We start from the raw sequence: 616 nt of genomic DNA on the forward strand, positions 1-616 counted from the left end.
CAGCAGCGCAGCAGCGCGCCGCGGCAGAAGCAGCAGGCAGCCTGCTGCAGCAGCAGCAGCAGCAGCAGACGGGGCTCCTGCTGCTGTGGACAAAGACGTGGCGGAATATGCTGCGCGGAAAATAAGAAAAGTGACGGCAGAAGACATCGGGAGAGCTGGTAAGCAGCAGCAGCAGCAGCAGCAGCAGCAGCAGCAGTTTGTGAGGTGTACGTACACCGCAGGAACCTGCGCAGCGGGAGCTGCGTGGACACCGGTGGGGTGTACGTACACCGGAGCGTCCGGGCGCGTTTTTTTCGGATTTTTGAGTTTTGAAGGCCAAAATTGGAAATTAAAAGGATAAATAAAAGAAAAAGAAGAAATAAAGTGGAGTTTGTGTCTGCTTGTGCGTCGAATCGCGCAGGCGGGGTGTACGTACCGCCCTTCAAGCTCGCCCGGCTGCAGCAGCAAACCAGCGACAGCAAAAGCCACGCCTACCAGCGGCAGATGTGGGAGGCGCTTCGCAAGAGCATCAACGGGCTGGTGAACAAGGCCAACGTTTCCAACTTGACGCAGCTCGTCCAGGTCAGCAGCAGCAGCAGCAGCGCAGCAGCAGCAGCAGCAGCAGCGGCAGCGGCTG

The 616-nt window shown here is 58.6% G+C and overlaps 1 protein-coding gene across 1 annotated transcript in view; it reads left to right on the top strand.

The window, feature by feature from the left end:
* ETH_00043160 (cell cycle control protein, putative) overlaps positions 1-616 on the top strand; it is a gene marked incomplete at both ends in the record, with an annotated part of 6,385 nt that overhangs the window by 282 nt on the left and 5,487 nt on the right. Inside the window, 3 exons of the mRNA XM_013375642.1 lie at positions 1-158; positions 205-206; positions 401-561. Coding sequence (XP_013231096.1) covers positions 1-158; positions 205-206; positions 401-561 — 321 coding nt within the window. The remainder of the gene's footprint in view (positions 159-204; positions 207-400; positions 562-616) is intronic.

This window comes from Eimeria tenella, genomic scaffold (assembly GCF_000499545.2).
Source record: "Eimeria tenella Houghton genomic scaffold, Eth_scaff2931, whole genome shotgun sequence".
In the NCBI taxonomy this organism is placed as follows: Eukaryota; Apicomplexa; class Conoidasida; order Eucoccidiorida; family Eimeriidae; genus Eimeria; species Eimeria tenella.